Source organism: Electrophorus electricus, chromosome 7 (assembly GCF_041902795.1).
Source record: "Electrophorus electricus isolate QZ-2024a chromosome 7, ASM4190279v1, whole genome shotgun sequence".
Lineage (NCBI taxonomy): Eukaryota > Metazoa > Chordata > Actinopteri > Gymnotiformes > Gymnotidae > Electrophorus > Electrophorus electricus.
In genome coordinates, this window is record NC_137503.1 from 9,323,943 (window position 1) to 9,338,922 (window position 14,980).

The 14,980-nt window shown below is 37.0% G+C and overlaps 2 protein-coding genes across 2 annotated transcripts; both read right to left on the minus strand.

The window, feature by feature from the left end:
* Positions 1 to 1,278: 1,278 nt before the first annotated feature.
* On the minus strand, positions 1,279 to 4,459 carry cav3 (caveolin 3). The gene is made up of 2 exons (XM_026997610.3): positions 4,170 to 4,459; positions 1,279 to 2,187 (listed from the first exon to the last, which is right to left on the minus strand). Exons 1-2 carry the CDS (start codon positions 4,278 to 4,280, stop codon positions 1,846 to 1,848), a joined length of 453 nt encoding a protein of 150 aa, XP_026853411.1. The 5' UTR covers positions 4,281 to 4,459; the 3' UTR covers positions 1,279 to 1,845.
* Positions 4,460 to 8,583: 4,124 nt separating this feature from the next.
* LOC113569401 (caveolin-2-like) lies at positions 8,584 to 12,694 on the minus strand. The gene is made up of 2 exons (XM_081717372.1): positions 9,620 to 12,694; positions 8,584 to 9,361 (listed from the first exon to the last, which is right to left on the minus strand). Exons 1-2 carry the CDS (start codon positions 9,816 to 9,818, stop codon positions 9,249 to 9,251), a joined length of 312 nt encoding a protein of 103 aa, XP_081573498.1. The 5' UTR covers positions 9,819 to 12,694; the 3' UTR covers positions 8,584 to 9,248.
* Between the last annotated feature and the right edge of the window lie 2,286 nt (positions 12,695 to 14,980).

Genomic DNA, 14,980 nt, shown 5'->3' on the forward strand with positions numbered 1-14,980 from the left:
ATATAAAGGTTGGGGGGATGGGGTGGCTAGGAATGATTGTGATTATAAATAAATAGAAAATACTCTGTTTTAAATGTTGAAAAGGAAGTCCTGAACACATTGCCCATAAAGTAACTCGATGGTAGGCTAATAGCAATGATTGAGCCCACAGTGTATTTTGTGAAATTGTACTGAATGCGTGAAAGTGAACTGGAAGTGAACTGAAATATCTTATGCAACTTTTTGTACTCGCTTCAAGCTTGTCAACCTAAGCCTGATTTTAGCTTGTTAGTTTCTTGACACATATGTACCAATATGTAATATATGTACTCAATCCTCTTTTGAGACGAGTTCATTCTGATGACATGAAGTATAACCAGGAAATACATATGTACCAAGCAACTGTCAGCTAACATTACACACCATACAAAAGTAACACTGGCGAACTCAGGCCATGCCTCTCTAACATATGTAATGTACTTATTTTACTGTTAATGAAAAAGAAACTTCATTATTGAAATTTCTTAATTTCTTAAAAATCATCATGCTCTCTGCCTTATCAGCTATAAAAGACTCAATTAAAAAAATCGGCAGCAAACATTCCCTTAATTTTCTGCCACCCTATATTAGGAGGTTAATGGCGAGACCACTTTTTGTAATTATTTAGTTGAATTCAGCTATCCCAGTTTCTTTTATCATGCCGATGCAGTCTAACGTTTGAAACTATGCACATTGTTCTCCTGCATTTTGATGCATTTAAATGATATTCTGGTTACTCTGCTGTTATTTCATGATAGTTTAGCACCGAGAAAGTCAGCAGGACTAAGTGGCCAAGGACATTATCAAACAACTCATTCCAATTAAGATTTTTTTTCCTTTAGGTTTATAACACCATATAGCTCTGCTATTCTCTCTACCCTTTTCACATTGTTTTCATATTTTAATAATCTGTTGTCTGGTGAGGTCTTAAAAATTAATAGACTATAAATAAAATATTAAAAGTATGACCTCACAAACGATTATCATGTTATGATTATTTAAGTGAAATAAACCAAAAGAAATCATATTAAAATGTGGCTAAACTGGATATATTACAGACATATTATTCAAAAATATATGACAATAGTAGCCTATCCTCCTTCATGAAGCAACGCATACCAAGGCATGTTTTAGTTCATGTCTCTTTTTGAAAACAAAACTGAATAACTCCTAAAGTCCATTATGATGACATGAAGTTTAATCAGGAAATATATTTTTTATCCCCAAATGCCAATTTATCACTTTAATGTGAAAGAACAGTTTGACCTTTTAAAAATATATTTATTTTGTGCACAGTACACATTACACAGTACATGTCATAGTGATAAAGAAAACATAGATATACCTAATTAAGATACATTTAATCTAAAATACAGGACTTTGATGACTTCTATGAGCAATTTTACCTTTGAATGTCTTATTTTTGTGACATTACATACCCCCCCACCCCCCCCCCCCAAAAAAACCCAGCATCAATAGCACCCATTATAAATGTCTATTGAACACACAAAGAGAAGACTTTATTACACAGAGGAATAAGACTCCTCTGTTCTCCACTTTCAGCACTCAAATGTTTTATAAATATTTCTCTTAACAGGTGAGTGGCCACACCTGTACAACATGAGCCCCTCTACACACACCACTGAAATTAAAACACTGCACAGGTCAGTACAACTCAGCATTCAGGCACCATTGCTTATAATTACCCAGTCATTTGTTATAGAAATGTGACTGGAACCAAGTTTAAACCCATCAAGATTTGAGCTCTTTATAAAAGCTGAAGAAAATGCATAACAGAACTTGATATCATAAACTCCTTCAGGATCTTTACACCTCTTTGCGAAGTGCAACTCGTATGCTGCTGAAGACCTTTCCCAATGCCTCAAACAATGGGTCACAGAACGTATGAATGCAGAGTGAGTAGATTCGACTTAAACACTGAGTCTCAATCAGGTAGCTCTTGATGCAGGGCATCACAGCCCAGATGTGGCAGAAGGAGATGCAGGCAAAGCAGAATCCCCACAGCAACGCCACTGGGATACCAAAAATGGCTGATAGCACGCGATAGCACCAGTACTTAGAGACAGTGAACATGGTGTAGCTTGCTTTCCACACTCCGTCCAGACTATGTGTGCCATCAGGTTCAGCGATCACGTCCTCAAATTCCACCTATGTTACAGGTAGATTAACACAAAATAAAATTATTAGGCAAAACATAGTTTGGAGGCAAGCTTTCATTGCAAAAGATTACATTGCAATTCAAGTAATTCATTCGGAGCCATCCTTGCTAGTGCTGTGATGCTATTGATTTGCTGCAGACCACAATGAATTCATCCCACCTTATTTTCAAGCATCCTATTCAAGCATCCGGTGGAGCGGGAGTACACAGAACCTGCACTGTGCTGACAAAATCCCATAGCACTGATGGAGTAACTTAGTGTGATTTGGTAAGACACAGTCTAGAAGATGTTTTCCTTGTTTCCGTTCAAATAATACAGTATGTTTGGCCTAAAGGGAGTCTTGCAGCATAGTAACTCTGCTATTTTAACTCTCTAAATGGTGATGGTCAGTAATTTGATATCAAAATCCCGTCCTAGCAGATTTAATGTATTTTTTTGTAAATACATGATAAATTGCTATGAGCATTAAGAGAGACTATATCAGTAATTTAAACTCTGTAAACAGAAGCTATATTTATGAAAGAACATATCCACCTTAAAATAGAGTTCTAAATCTATTAATGTATGACAAATGTGTATGCCTGTCTTGATCTTACTTGTGAAACATTATTTTTTTTTGGTCTAAATACAAGCAAATTTTATGATTGACAACATTGTAACATTATATATATATATATATATATATATATATATATATATATATATATATATATATATATATATATATAGTACATATTGTATGTTACAGTATATATGTATATATACACCTACGTTGCACTTGACACCAACTAGGTGTCAATGTATCATCATTCTAGTCCTTAATGAATGAAGCCTTGATAGAGCGCTTAACTAAACAAGTTATCAGAGATATATATTTTTTAAGGCCTCTCGGAATCACTTCACACATCTAGTACCAAAACTATAAAATAGTATAAATAGTTTAATAGCTGTAATATGCCATTCTGTGAATGTACTGGCATTCAGCTCATTAGTATTAGTAATAGAAATGAAGAAATGGTTGGATAATTCAATAAAGAATCAAACTGTAAGGCTTTAAAAGTAATGAAAAGAGTTTACTAAAATATATACTCTTCATATAATATGTATAAAATCAATAATATCCCAAGAAAAAATCTGAATCCAAGTTTTCAACAATAAAAAGTTAAAAACGATGTAGGATTAATGAGAAAGAAATGAGCCAGAACTCATAACATTAATGTTCCCAAATATTTTCTGACTAGAATAAACCACAATTATCCAAGTGCAGTGTACTTCATTACTTCAACTTATAAAAGCAACACATGGGGTTGCTAGCAACATGAGCACACACACCATTCATGAGGAATGACTCATCTCTAGCAACTGAATCCTAATGCAGCTTCCCACCACATAGTGCCATAATTATCTTTCCTGATGTAAACATAAATGTTGTATGCTGTAATTCTTAATGCATTTATTCTATGATTAATGAATAAATTGAGATACTACCATTACTGGCTGAAGGGACTGGAGCTCTGATCTAGCTGACGCACCCTTGTACCCCTTCCATAAATAATGGCATTGCGGTCTGGCCTGGAAGAAGTATGCCCAGTGGCTATTTTTGGGTTATGCCTTGCAGCTACACTATATAGATATGTGCAGGATACATGCAAACACATCTGTTACGTGCAAAAAGATCTGTCTCTAAAGACCAACTTTGACTGAATCATCATAATACCACCACATTCAAATACTGTTAATTCATCTGAATATTTTGGTTTGTAGAAAACAATGCTAAAAGACCTGGCAATACTTCACTTCGGTTGTAAGTATTAAGATCTTAACATGAGTAATTATGCTCTTTATATGCTAATTATGTGTTTTTCATCTTTAGGCCCAGAACAACCAAAATCCGTTTTATAATCAGGGCCCATTTTATATCTGGCTCATCAGAATGCACTGGATAAATGGGTCTTCCAAACTCTCACATACCTTTACAACATCTTCATTGATCTGTTTGGGGTCCCTGTTGATCAGGTCAATCTCTTTGGCGTGTCTGTCCTTCAGGATCTTCTCCTCATTGATGTTGTACTGGTCTGCCATGATTGGAGCCTGGGGCCCAGTGCTAGCCAGAATAGGACAGCAGTGCTGTGGTGTGGAAGGTTCCGAGTGACGGGGTCGGAGTGACGGCTAGCAGGCAAGCAGCTATGGAACTAAAGGGTGTGTGAATGCATGAGCAGTTGCCACAGAACCTCCTGTCGCTGATATGATGACACGTCTGGAATGTTACAGGACAGCTGCACTAGACTGGCCTTCGCACTAAAGTTGGTCTCTTGCATGCCCACGTCCTCTCTCTCTCTCTCTCTCTCTCTCTCTCTCTCTCTCTCTCTCTCTCTCTCTCTCTCTCTCTCTCTCTCTATCTCTCTGTCTCTATCTCTCTATCACACATGCTGTTCACACACACACTCTCTCTCTTTCTCTCTTTATCCCTCTTTTTCTCTCTCAGCCCCTTATCCTTCCTGTGCTATGTAAATGTAGCATCTAAATGGAAATTCAGAGAATGTGTCAGATTTCAAATGTGGTTGTGGAGTCAGCCAGGTATGAGATACAGACTGGCATGAAGTTCCACTTTGGGGTAGCACTCTAGGAGCTGGAGCTGCAAATGATCTTTAAAAAGAAAATAATGCTACCTAATCATTGTTGCTGTTGGGGAGTAAAGTAGTTTTAACTAAATGGACTTTAATGCTGTAGTACTTAAGAAGTACTGTGTATGATTGTAATATACAAAACAAAGTGCAAATTTAAAGTGCAAATGATTTTGCAGAAAAAGGTGTTAATGAAAGTTATTGCTGTCACTAGGAGAAACTTTTGAGGCTAGCTCAAGTTATACTGTACACTAGGGACAGTACGATTGTGGATATCATAAAGCATATTTTAAATGTGACCAGTGCTCTACAGGAAGGCTTTCTGAATGACATCAAATTCAGAAATAGGTTTTGTCTGTCATAATCATTCATCTAAATTGGAGATTACTGAGCATGGATAAGCAAAGTTACATTGGGGTTTTTCTTTTCCTATAAGGCTTTTTTCTTTTCTCTATAACAAATTTTGTATAAAGAATCCACCATTTCCTGTATGCTGTATAATAACATGCCATTAATATGTATACCATTATATATGCATAACAAATACTGTTATGCATATATAATATTATGCATACTTTTGCATAACAAATTTGAAATACTTAATCCCATTCATACATGCTGTACATGAAGAGTAATCTTTATGTACTGTTATTGACCTGTGCCTTATGCATCTTCTCAAGTTATCACCCACACAAAATATGCAAGCACATAGTACAGTGCTTCATCTGGATCTTTTGAGATGTAACATGTTTAAACTGTAGAGTTCCCTACCATGCTACACAGGGGAGTTCCCTGCCATGCTACACAGTGCTTCATCTTCTTCACTTAGTCCATTTCAGGGACACAGTAACTGTAGGCTGAGGAGAGAAGCACAGGTGTCTCTATCCTCAGCCACTTTCTCCACTTTCTTAAGCACCTCTTGGGTGATTGCCATATTGGGAGATGTAATCTCTCAAGCAGGTCTTGGGTCTACCATGGGGGTTCCTCCCAGCTGTCTGTGGCTGGTATAACTTCAGCAGGAGAAGACGAGGGGCATCCTTATCAGATGTCTGAACCACCTCGACTGGCTCCTCTCAACTAGGAGGAGCGATGGTTCTACTCTGAACTCCTCCTTGGTAACTGATTTCCTCACCCTATCACAAAGAGTGAGCCCTACAACCTGATGGAGAAAGTTCATTTCAGCTTGCATTTGCAATCTTGTTCTTTGGGGCATTACCCAAAGTTCATGGCCATAGGTGATGGTGGGGATATAGACTGACTTTGCTTCGCTTTATAGTTCAGCTCACTCATCACTTCAATTCAGCCAAGCAACTACATTAATGCAGCCTCTGTAGCTAACCTATGGTCAATCTCACTATTCTTCTTCCCATCATTCATGAACAAGGTACTTAAACTCCCCTACTTGTGGGAGGTTCTTGCCCCTATCTCAAAGGAGCATGATATCCTTTTCCAGGACCTAACCTTGGACTCAGGCTTGGAGTTGCTGATCTGCATATTGACTGCTTGAGACTCATACACATCACTTGTTCTCATATGACTGACCATGACTTCATGATTATGTTCATGATTTCATAATTATTACTTCAATTATGATGGCAAAAATATTTTATTCTCATCTCATGAATGTAAGATGTTCTAACCAACTTTGTAATCAAATCCTTCACATTTTTAGTAAATTATAGTAAATTATAAATGTATGTTTTGGCTAAAGCTTATAGAGACGTAAACGTCCTGGAAATTTGCGTCAGTGGATGAATCCAGCTACAGTATATTTTTTAGAAATTCAAGAAATGATAGCGTGATTGAGGTCATCTTAGAAGTCATCAGTGCAGAATCCTTGTGAGTTTGTTGAATGTCAGTTAACTAGTAGGTGGGAAAAAAAAAAAAAAAAAAAAAAAAAAGTATTTAATAACTTAAAATTGTATTAAATCTGTTAAAATGTCACTTTAATGCCATTATATGGAATAGCAACTATTAATATTGTGACTCTCTGTAGGCAGAGATTGACCATATCTAATAGGTTTATGGTTGATGGTTTAAAAAAAAAATATTCTTCTGTATCTTTTTTTGGAAATCATTTGAGCTTCGGTTTAGTTCATTTTAATATTGTGTACATATGAGCTTAAGTTGCAAAACAGATTTTTTAAAAAATATTTCAGATATTTTGCAAATTTTGTGCGTTCTTTCATTCTTCTGAAGGCCTATGAGTGAAAGGAGAATGTCAGGAATGATATAGAAGTTCATTCATTCTGCTGCTTCCCTAATTAGTGGAATATTCACAGTGTTCTGTGAGCTTGGGTGGGGTTTGAACCCCAGTGGAGAGGGGTACAAAAATACTCCACATAATAGCAGGGTTGACATGCCTGAGTCTACTGATTTTGCCAACACAGGCAAGTGAGTGTCTTGTCTTTGCTTAATATGGAGATGCTGCATAATACTGAATTAACGATGCAGTTCAAGACAAGACATTTGAAGTATTTGAAATCAGATGGTTGGTGTTTTTAACTAAAGTACTAATAGTGTAAAAACATCTCAAGCAAAATCATAACATATAAAGTCCAACAAACAGAATGTGCACAGGTGACTATAATTTAATTCTGTGGAAAGCTGTGCATTTTTTTGTATAGCACAAAACAAGACACCCACCAAATCAGCAAAACCCAAAATATAAACAAAAAACAAAAAATCAAATGTGCCTTTCTTTAATGAGAATAAACTGTAATGGCCAAATCATCTTTACTGCCCAAAGCAGCCTTTTCTTATAAATCCAAGAATATAATTTTATTTTGTTGTGTGTGTGAGTGTGTGTGTGTGTGTGTGCACGCGCAAATACAGCATGTCATAAACTTTGTATTTTTAGATGTTTGAGATGTTGAACATCACACATTTCTTTGTGAGATGTTTGAATCTTCTGCATAAACCCATTTGTTATGCGATGTAATTGCATTTCAAAATTATTACACTGATGTGTTGCATCCATTTTCTTTGAACATTTATTATTTTACTATAAATATTCCTATTTCTATGACTATTAACCATTTATCACACTGAAATGATTTCCAAGGTGTATACATTTATTATGAAATTTATTATGATTTTTAAAATAATGTATCATGCTAATCCTGTTAGGGTTTTGATATACTTGGTAATAACCCATTTCACTGTTAAAGGTATTACAAAATGATTTTGTCTGTAATATATATGTTCAGTATGTTCTCAAGGCTGCATATTTTTTATAATCAAAAATAATATATTATTAATATTCAAAGTTGTCTTTCATTTTAACATTCATTGCATTTAGATTCACTATTCCCATCAAACATGGACGACATGAATCTGAAGCTACAGTGTGTACAGGCTGACTGAAGCTGAAGACTGGCAAAAACGTGCCTTGCTGGGTGAATCTTATTTCCTACTGCGACATGCAGATAGGATGGTCAAAACTAGCCATAAACAGCACAAATTCAGGCATTTGAGTCTAACAGCACCAAATCTGAGTCTAACAGCACCTTTAGGATGTGGTCCAACAAGAGATGAATGAATGTGCAGCATGAGGTGATAAATCTGCATTTATGTCAGCATGGATGAAAGTTCTAAATGAATATATCAACAACTTGCAGAATCCATGCTATGAATAACCAAGGCTGTTCCCAGAGCAAATGGGCCTTCTGCCTTGTACTGTGTTCCTAATAAAACAGCCAGTCAGTTTTAGTCATTAATGGTCAATTTTATTAATGGTCAATGGACAAAGCAGCAGACCATGTTATTAACCTAACAGTGAGAATGAAACATTTAAAAACTTCAGCACCACTGCTGTGTCTGATAAAGTTGTTTCAGCGTAACACCCACAACAAAGCCTCTACCAGGGTTAGCGCTGTTCTGAGAATGGTCTGCCACCCAGTCCAACCAGGGATGAATCACAGAAAATGATCATTAATCATGTATACTAACAGATATACTGTGTACACAAACAAGCTACACTGAATCAATGTCCCTACAAGATAGGTGTACATAGCGAAGTGTCCAGTGATTGTAGGTACAAGGTAGGTGTTTCTAATAAAGTGTCTTGTGAGTGTATATAGGAAGTAGGCAACCTATAAAGTGAACTACACATTTAAAGCATGTCCCAAAATTATAATATGACATAATTCCCTCTGTTGGGCCTGGATTTTAAAAAAGTCATTTACTGCCAGGTGGATCCATTCCTTTGAGATTTCATACAGGTTCATTCCTGAGGGACAAGGTAAACATCTAAAATGTCTGCACATGGTGTCTCTTCAGTTAAAGAGTATTTGCCATATGTTACATGAGTCATCATCAGTTATGATATGATGTAGAATTACGCTGTGCCAGTTTAATAATAACTGAAGCAGGGGCTTGCTGTGAGCTAGTCCTTTGTCCAGCGTATGGGGACAGCACTAAAACGTCAGCCCAGACTGCTGAAGAAGGGAGCGATGAGCAGGTCCAGCACACTGCTCCACGCCACCCTCATCCAGTGCATGTTTATCAGGAGCAGCTGCACACTGGGCATTATCAGCCTGGAGAGGAGAGGACACAAAGCCTGCCATTATTGCATATGTATGCCCAAATATTCACCTGAACACTGTACAAACCTTCATAATCTTGCATATGTTTTTATTGCTTTCTAGTGAATACATTTAAACAGTAATGATGTATTGTAAATTTTAAAAAGCAAACAGACATAGAAATATATGTGAATCGAAAATATCAAAGCACAAATTCTGCATGCAGTGGCTATGTTTAGAGGAGCTAGGCCAGGCTGTGCCTTTGCTCTCCAGATGTGCAGGTAGCTGAGAAGGGCGAAGAGCAGGCCTTTCCCCAGTGCAACAGGGACAGCCAGCAGCAGGGAGAAGAGCCGGTAGAACCAGAGCCTGCTCACCTCGAAGTGCACATGGCTCCAGAGCCAAACCCTGTCGAAGCTGTGCACAGACGCCGGCTCCGCAATCACCTCCTCGAAGCTCACCTGAGAGCACATGCGGGTGATCTCGCAATAACATCAGAAACACTGATCAGGTTCACTACAACTGAAATGCTGTCATACCTTTGGGCTCTGCTCTGGTTAAAGCTCAATGCTCCATCTGGAATCACTGTAACACTCAGGCAATTTTTGTATTATTGCAGTATAAAAGATGGTCAAATAATGAGGATGTCTCTACCGACATTTACAGTATGGGTGGCCAGCATCACTGTTGAGTAGTTTTCATATGCTTGTGAGGATTGTTTATGATAACTGGTGCTTTTGGTCTGTAATGTAAAATGATGTGCACTGGTGTGCCTTCCAGACTGTTCATAAAAGCCTAACAATTTATTGGGCTGATATGCATTGGAGAAATAAATAAGACTAAATGAGAGTAGTAACTCAGTTTGATTAAGAGATTAAAAGGTTACGGTAAATGAAACTCAAGGGGGCAGTAGACCACAATAACCACTTTCACATTCCCTTACCTTATGTATTAGATCAGTGTTGCATACTTTGTTCTCAAAAAGTAAAACTGTGAGATGCAGAACATTATTACAGTTTCGAGGGAACATGGATAAGGTCATATGAAAGGAACTATGGTCCAGTGTATCTGTGACTGTGACTGTGCTTGTAGGTTGCAGCAGCAAAAGGAATAAGAACTGGCTGAAATACCTTAAGGTGCTTATTGATTCCCTTGGGATCCCTGTGCTTGTTGAGACATGTCATGCCATGGTGAGGAGAATCTTCTCCTGGCTGCTCCTCTAATTCCTCCTCCATTGAAATCCCAGGAATATCATTGGGATAAATCCCATGTTGTTCGAGGAGAGAATGCTGATGTTACTCTGCATTGAATTGTCCTGTATGTCAATTCTTGTGTCTTCAGAAGTGCCAGACATTGCTTGTGTGACTGCTTGGGTTTGTCTCTATGGAAGTCTCCATCTGCCATTATCGGCAGAGGGAAAAGGGAGGCTGGCTCCCCATGGAAGAGATTAAGTCATTAGCACGACGACGTTACATAGTGAGAACATTACAGCACTGTCTCTCCAGTATCCAGATGAGTTCCCCCAGAGTCCAGCAATATCGCCTCCCTCCCCTTAGACACTGCCACATACTGCTCAAACTGAAACATCATCAGCACCTGAGATGTTTCTGAGAGGAAGCAGCACTTCTTGACCCACTGTATTAAACCACATTGAAAGTGAATGGATAGCTACTAACTGGATTGCTGAGATGGTGATCTTTTGATTGCATTCAATTTATTACAAAAGAATCAAGCCATTCTTTGCATTATTTGCTGGAAGTATAGCATATATGTGTTTGAAGACACAAATAATTGCTGGGTTTAGAGATTTTCCTAAGCTCTGTCAGTTTGATTCCTAAGTTACTCATCTGTATAGCTGTGTTTTACAGAGATTATTTTCTGATCGCTTTGGAATTCATGTCAAGGAACCGGTTCCTTGGTTTTGTGACTCTATGACACACCCTACTGGCCAGATGCAAGACTACCTAAAAATAAAGTCCTAAAGTTCTAAACTTAAAAGTACAAAAGACATGCAAACCCTGTTCTGTTTCCTGACTCTGCAGAATTCCAATTTTAGTCAACTTCTTCAAGTTATATATTGTTTAGGAAGTAAACACTCTAAATTGGTTATCCTTCTTTATTTATATAGTATTTAAATGTTTATCTGTACTGTTCAAAAGCAATACATCTAATTACCTCTATCTTTGAAATGCAGCAGAGCAATACACTGTGACAGTCTTGTTTTGCTCATCACTGCCTGTTTTAATCGTCTTCTAAACAACAGTCTGAAGAAAATAAATCAAGACATGATTCATTAGGCTGCATAAATGCATTAGGCATTAGTATATCTGCTAAGCAAGACAGATGACTGCTAGATGAGTAATTACTGTTCTAACTTAAAGAATGACTTTTGAAAAGAGATATTTTCTTTATCTATTAATTTTCTGGTCATCATTCAAACAGATAAGAGAAAGACTTGCAAGAGCAACTTTCACTGAATATATTTTATGTTCACTAGTTCCTTGCCAACATCCCCTAGTTATTTCTATAATGTAAATATAATCACAAAGGGGTCATTTGTGCTGGGAGCAAAGCTCCATGTCAATGCCTGTAAGGCACGTTCCGGACCAGAACTGTGGAAGAGAGCAGTTATCAACAGTGTTAAGCAATAAGCAACAATGTAGGTCTTAGCCTCCCTTGAACACCCACCTCAGTGAACTCATATGAGATTGCATTGATCACAAGGAGAATATGCCTTCTCTGGTAAACAATGGAAAACAGATTTATTTTATAATCTGAGGTGAGAATGATACGCATGGAACAAAACCCTGCACAATGCTGTCTGATCAGCCGAACAAGTGGTAGAGTTCAAGGTTGTGTGAATTATAAGAGTTTACAGCAATTGTATTAGTCCGGAACTGTGAATTATAGGAGTGTACAGCAGTTGTATTAATCTGGAACTGTGATGCAGGAATGGGTCCATGTTGTTGGACTATGGGCTACAGTATTCCATGATCTTTTAACTCAGGCCAGCTCTGAGGAAGGGAACCAATAATGGATGTAATATGATCTACTGTCCCAGAGTGTTGAGTTCCAACACAACTGGAAATTATATTCAGATTCTTATGAAGGGTATGAATAACTGAATAAACTGAATTAACTATGCTGGATATGCATCTCTCAGGGCTGTTTAAAACCCAAAATTGCTATACTCCATATACTGTATAAATTAAATCTATGATAATAATGGTGCTTAGTCATTTTTCTGACATCTTATTTAATATGGTAATGGTGATTTTGGATGAAGCTCAAATCTGGAATTTGGCATCAGTGTTCCAAATATTGAATTTTTGTACATTTTGTTTTAGATTCCATAGATACCAATTGTAGTAGCCAATATGCCCTTCAACAATCAGTTTGTTGGAGTTCATCAGAAAAAGCAAGTCACACAAGTATATTTTTCTCCCTTTTTTACAAATTGGTATTTATTGTTTACTAATTACTGGAAATCTTTTACACTTGAACTTCTTGTCCATACTATCTCTAGACAGCAAAAGAAATTGAGGGAAGAGAAGGTAAAACTGTTTGAATCAATCAAGTGCTTCAGTGAACCGGTACCAGTGGAGGGCCACATAAATACAGAGCTGGTGGAGGACAGACTCTTGGGCAGGAGGAGACAGTTTCATATGGCCATAGGAGCTCTGTGGAACAATTTGTACAGCTTTTGTGTGCAGGTACTAATTAATTCATCAGTTGCAGTAGTTGGACCCTTATCTTTGTGAATCTACAGTAATGTTTATAATGCAGGATATTTAATCTTCCTGAGTGACTGTCTCTACAGACTCCACTAGGATCCTTTCCAAAAAGAATATTTTTGATGCCTACCTGTCAAAGCTGAGGTTTCAAGGGGAAAAGCCCATCCTAATGTGTAAGATGAAACGACACTGTCTCTATCTCAGGTCTTCTACTACTGCAATTCTGCTTCCCAAACAGTGTGCTCTGCAGGGGTGCTCAGATCTCTTCCGCATTTACACAGGTTACTTCCAAACCTGATCTTGCAATAACAGAGTTCAGAATTGAATGAACTGAAAGATGTCATTATTATCCAGCGGAACAATATATGCTAACATTAATCATCCCCTTAACATGGACCAGTGAGGTCAGGGTCAAATCAGGGAAAATTATATTCATAAACTATTATATACACAAAATTATATTTAGTTTCAGTAATTTGCAAACTGAATTAAAGTAGTGGAATTTCATAGAAATGTATCAGTGAGTTTGAGCTGATTGCATTTCATTGCAATAAATGTATAAATTGGATTTCAATTCCATCTAAATTTGAAATGGAACTCACTACAACACTACAATCCTCACTACAAGGCTGTGGTTACTTTTTTTTTTTTTTACTGAACAGTTAACACAAAACTTGGCACCATTATTTGCTTTCACCAACTGATATAAGTTAAACACTGTGGATCCATAAACAGCTATTTACATCTTGCATATTATAAAATATAAACTACTGTATATGTATAGAACGTTTATTAAAGGGCTGTGAATTTTGTTCTAAGATGATTCAGAGCATAGGAAAATTACATGATGAATACAGCAGAAGAGTGGATTTTGGACCATCCTTCCACTGCAACTGCATGTGGAAAATCCCCATCATCTTGGTGCTTATTTCAGTCCCTCTCACAAACACGGGCTCAGAAGATTTTTCCAACCTTTGGACCCATTAAGAGATCATCTTCCAGAGGTAGCTATCAATAACCACCATCAGCCTTGAATGTTTCTAGCAGTGGGGCTTCCCCCCACATAGCTAAGCCTCCCAGACAGACCTGCCACAGGTAGACTGTCTTGACAGGAGCAAGTGCTGCTTCCAAGTGCTTTTGTAACTCTATACATTACACTTTACTAATATTGTTTACAACATAATTACCACTTAACGCATTCATGAATAAAAAGCAATGCAAATATAGTAATTAACACCACAATACATTCATCATCTTCAGTGCCACCCATGGCTAAATAGACTATTGTGAACACTAAGACGGCAGGAAAGGCAGTGTTGTAATGGGCAGTGTTACATATTGACGGGAATGAAAAAATGTCCCTTGAGTTTGGAAAATGTTTAAGATTTCAATAAGCTTTTTAAAAGCATGACTTATGAGTTATTAATGCAGAGGATAATGATGTAAGTAATGATGGTTATAAGTGTTGTAAATAATGTTAGATATGGAAATTTTAAAGTATTTAATGGTGTTTTTACTGTACTGATGTTTAAAAAAAAACCAAATCATTAAACATGGACAACATGGACATTACAAGTTGACATAAATAGCATAAAACCATGAAGAATAAACATATGGCCTTAAAATAATTCATCCACGGCCTGTAAATTTCTGGATGAGAAGCAGAGCACATCTTTGATACAAGACTTTGAAACTTTTAGGCTTATAGAATGTAGACAATCTAATTTTTAATTTTTTAAAAAGTCTGATTAAATAAAGGCTTTGTATATAGCTGATTATAAGTTGTATGTGAGCGATTAATAGAACAGCACTGCAGTTAACATAATGTCAGACAGTACTCATGGACACTTTACAAAAACAGTGACTTTGTTAAATTAACGTGCAGGTGAGTAGTTTTGTAG

What these genes read in the sequence shown, in the direction of transcription:
- cav3 (XM_026997610.3), bottom strand. Translation starts at nt 4,280, where the DNA reads ATGGCAGACCAGTACAACATCAATGAGGAGAAGATCCTGAAGGACAGA. An exon ending in TCAATGAAGATGTTGTAAAG is followed by an intron (nt 2,188 to 4,169) that starts GTATGTGAGAGT and finishes CCTGTAACATAG; the next exon opens with GTGGAATTTGAGGACGTGAT.
- LOC113569401 (XM_081717372.1), bottom strand. Translation starts at nt 9,818, where the DNA reads ATGTGCTCTCAGGTGAGCTTCGAGGAGGTGATTGCGGAGCCGGCGTCT. An exon ending in TCTCAGCTACCTGCACATCT is followed by an intron (nt 9,362 to 9,619) that starts GGAGAGCAAAGG and finishes CTCTCCTCTCCA; the next exon opens with GGCTGATAATGCCCAGTGTG.